Genomic DNA, 4471 nt, shown 5'->3' with positions numbered 1-4471 from the left:
TCAGCCAATCTAGACCGTCTATTTCATACAATAGCCACTCCTTTTTATCAGAATCACGCTTGGATAAAAAGATGGAAAGTTTTTCGAAAAATTACAATCAAAGAAAGGCTACACGTGTAATCTTAATCATGCTCCGCAGGACCACCAAATCATTATCCTTAATTTAAAAAAATAAAACAAAATTTGTATATAAATATGAGAGGGCATGAATGCAAAAAAATGATCACAATCATTTCACAAACAGCACAAACCTCTATAGTTTCCCTTTATTTTTTAGCCACTTTCAAAACACTCATCATCACCTTGTCGGCCTCCCTTTCTCCTCTATTATCTTTAACATTTTTCTTCATTTTGAGAATATTACTATTAAAACAACCAAAAATCCCTATAGTTTCCACTTGCTTTTTCATAGCTAAAAGGATCAATATTACTCATTATTCTTTGTGTTTCTTGTGATCAAAACTATTCAACCACTAAAATTTATAGCTGGTGAAATTTTATATAATAAGTGTCAGTTCAATTCTTATTGTTTTCTCTTTTGAGCGAAAAATATTTCATTACTAAAGCGTATAGGTGGTAAAAATATTTTACTACTAAAATACTTCTCTTCTCCTCTTGTTCTTGTTCCTTTCGCCGAGAAAAAATAACCCCCCCCCCCCCCCCCCCCACAAAAAAAAAAAAACTCTACCCCCACTTAACCTAAAGACACCCTTTTTTGCTTTTTGCCCTTTCTTGTTTTGTACTAAAAACTTGGCTTTTGATCATTAGCTAAACTACATGCCCACAAAAATCTCTTTTTTAGTAGCCAAAATACCTCAAAAAAACATTTCTTGTTTTCTTGAGACTTGATATCATTTTGGAGTTGTAGTAGAAAAGAAGCTTACTACTATATTCTTGGTTCTTCAAAATTGCATCAAAATCTTTTTTTCAATACCTACAAGTGTGTATAGAATTTCAATTTTGTCTCATTTTTTTGGTTAATACAATGAGACAACAACCACCTTTTGGTGCTCTTTCAAGAACAAGCAGCTGCAAAAACTCCAAGAAAATCATTCCTTCCACTTATCCAAGATCAACTTCTATAAACCATGATCCAAATGAGAGTTTTTCAGATAAATCTCTTGTTCCAAAAAATGGAAGCTCCACCTCATCAACAAATATTAATCGAATAACCAAAACAAGAATTGGAGTTTCAGCTCTAATTAAGTCACTAATCAGTATCATCTCATTTCCCACTATACTCCCTGCATGCAAGTGGCTTAATCTCCCGACCCAATTTTCCATTACGCCGTCTCTTGGCCGGAAAGTCACCGGAACCCTATTTGGTCACCGGAGAGGACACGTCAGCTTCGCCGTTCAAGACGATCCGAAATCAGAACCGGTACTCTTAATCGAGCTCGCAATTTCCACGTCGTCTTTAGTGAAGGAGATGTCATCTGGGCTCGTGAGGATAGCGTTAGAATGCGAGAAAATGGTGGTGCCTCCGCAAACGGCGGCGCGGGGAGGTGGAAGGCGGCGGCGCGTGGAACTTTTTCAGGAGCCCATGTGGACTATGTACTGTAACGGGAGGAAGTGTGGGCACGCGCTTTCACGCGCGTGTACTGATTCGGATTGGCACGTGCTTGGTACCGTGCAGAGCGTGTCCGTCGGTGCCGGAGTGATTCCGGTGGTGGACGACGGCCGGAAAATTAGTGCGGCGGAAGGTGAGTTGCTGTATATGAGAGCTAAATTTGAACGAGTTGTGGGTAGTCGTGACTCAGAAGCTTTTTATATGATGAATCCAGATGGTAATGGAGGTCCTGAACTTAGTATTTTTCTACTTAGGATATGAAGAAAAGAAATAGAAGAAATTAAAAGGAAGAAAAAAGATATGGAAATTAAAGAACAGAAAAAGGAAAAATGATAGTATATCTGTGATGTTTTTGAGTATTTCATTTTGATTATAGTGTGTTTAATTAGGTATATGAAATGTTGTTTAGTGATTTTGTACGTTGTCTAACTTATCTTATGTATATTGCATGGCCCCATATATGCATGCCTTTTTATTTATTTATCCCTTTTAATTTTTATGTATATTGAAGCGGCTAATGATACTTACATATTATTTATCGTCTAATTTGAGTAAATCATGTATAGCTGTATATGTTTATACATTAAACCAACAAAGGATACCAAAGAGAGTGCTAGCTTATAGTTAGGTTCAAGGTTGTGAAAAATATTTACTTATTATTATATTATTAACTAATGGGGAAATTTTTGTGTTCAAGATCGATAGATATTCTGTAAAGTACTTATTACCTATATCAAGTCGGTGTTTATACCAAACTAATTTTCTTATTGCTAATATCAAGTGCGTATAAGTGTTTTTATCCGATCTTATGTTTCTTAATGTGTTTCACTCCTAAAGTTCTGTTAGTTACAAACGGATGGTATAGATGCGTAGAATAGAATTTGAATTAATCACTTTGAATTAATGGATTATACTCAAAGTTATAATTAGACAAATCTTTATTATTGTTGAGGTTTTTGTTATTTAAGATAAAATAGTCTTAAAATGAGGGTGAATGGGAAATGGTGGGAAAATGAAATTTTTGAGTAAAATTTTAAGTTTTCCCCTATTGACAATGAGACATTGTCCCATATTGGAAGAGGAAAAAAATTTTGGTGGGTATATATATAATTGCTCTTCTTGTAGCTCTTAAAAAGTTAAGAAGAAAGCAAGCCTCGCGCCGTCCTCGTCGCTCGGCTCGGCTTCGGCTTCGGATTTGTAATAGTAAATATTAACATAAGATTATCCGCATTTGTGACCACCAGCTGCAATAGCAAAGCTGACTGCTATAAATATGTGCTTCAGCTGTTGAAGAAAAACACACCTAACGCTCAACTTTGTGATTCGTTCTATCCTGGGAGGAAATAATCCATAACTTTGGGTACTAGGAGGGGATTAAATTCCTTAAGGAAACACGGTGAATTCAGTGAGCTCGAATTAATTACTGTTTCATTACGATAACTTATATTTACCAGAATTATTATTTACAAATACAACAATATTGGCGGGACTAACAATTCTTTCTCTAACCTAATGTTATAAGTGAAGAAAACGCCAAAGATTGATCATTATATGTGGGGTTTATGCCTGTTACGAGCCAAGAAAATGTATATATATGTAATCATTGAGGCAACAAAAAAAAGTTACCAGTCGATGTTAATTAGCCCTTGAGCTTATGAAATATAGAGTTAGGTAATATATATTGCCAACAACATCTTGACATATACATATTTTACTACCTTATTCTTCGTAAATTTTAGTGGGAGAAGATACTCGTTCCATGTATTAATGAAAAATAATAAGTTAGTGAATCCGAACATTATATTACTAAAAAACATGATAATGTATTCAACACCTTGCCATTTTGCTTCAATATACGCAATACGGATCAAGTTTCTAAAACAGAATTTTATCGGTTCTTGGAAAAAACTCACAAAATGTAATTATTTAGGAAACATAACAAGATATTTTCACTAAAATAAAAGTGAGTTGATATGACCAATTTAAGATAAATAAAGCTAAGTGTTCTAATGTGGACTTTTTCTTGGTAAATTATCTATTGTTAAAGATTGCACTTTCCTCAAAGTAAGACCTAAAAGCCGTAAAAGACTGCTTTGGTATAGTGATGGATTATTGTCAACAAAACAATGAACAATAAACGTTGTATTCCTCTCCCAAAAGAAAAAGGAAAAAAAGAAGAACAAAAACATTACAAAAATAGTTGCCTTCCATTAATAATTTGTGAGTGATTTTAATAGTGCAAAATTTGAGGTGTACGTACAATTATATATCCAGCCATTTTACCAAAAGCAAAATAAAAATAAATCTCATAACTAGTTAGATATATCAATCCCGAGACAGCTACAGTTTTGCAACATTGAATGCAACCTCAATCCATTATCTTCGACTTAAACTATATACGTATATACAAACACGAAAATATAACTAGCTATATTCAAAAACACATTCATATAGACTCCAATAACATTACATCTTTCGAAGTCAACATGTATAGTTAATTAAAAATTCACCTCCATAATCACTAATTTGGGATAGGAGGATTAGGTAGGAGTTGAAAACTTTAAAAATTGTAATTATTGTGCTTTTAAATTAGGTTGTCAAGTGATTTTTATTTTATTTTTTTTATTTTTGTTGCATTCGCAATTGGAGTTTGAGGAAAGATCGTGGCAAAGAAGTGGAAAAATGGGAAATGAATTACCTTTGTCTTCCTATTAATAAAAGTAATAATCTTTCCAAGATATGCGCTGCATATGCCTTTGAAGATAATACCAAATAATTCAACGTCAATATATGAACGAGATTCATTGGAGATAAAATAGATGAGGAGGATGAGCTAGTTTAACATTTCTTTTTAAAAAATAGTAAAATTTTGATTAATTTATGTGCATCTCGGCTATTCTA

General features: G+C 33.6%; 1 protein-coding gene across 1 annotated transcript; it reads left to right on the top strand.

Annotated features, from left to right (window-relative positions):
* Nucleotides 1-671: 671 nt before the first annotated feature.
* Nucleotides 672-2053, top strand: LOC104095309 (protein MIZU-KUSSEI 1-like). The gene has a single exon (XM_009601409.4). The coding sequence runs from the start codon at nucleotides 986-988 to the stop codon at nucleotides 1829-1831; it is 846 nt and encodes a 281-aa protein (XP_009599704.1). The 5' UTR covers nucleotides 672-985; the 3' UTR covers nucleotides 1832-2053.
* Nucleotides 2054-4471: the final 2418 nt, after the last annotated feature.

The sequence above is a fragment of the Nicotiana tomentosiformis genome, chromosome 4 (genome assembly GCF_000390325.3).
Source record: "Nicotiana tomentosiformis chromosome 4, ASM39032v3, whole genome shotgun sequence".
NCBI classification, from domain to species: domain Eukaryota; kingdom Viridiplantae; phylum Streptophyta; class Magnoliopsida; order Solanales; family Solanaceae; genus Nicotiana; species Nicotiana tomentosiformis.
Note: the sequence above shows the minus strand (reverse complement) of the source record. Positions and strands in the feature narration are given on the sequence as shown.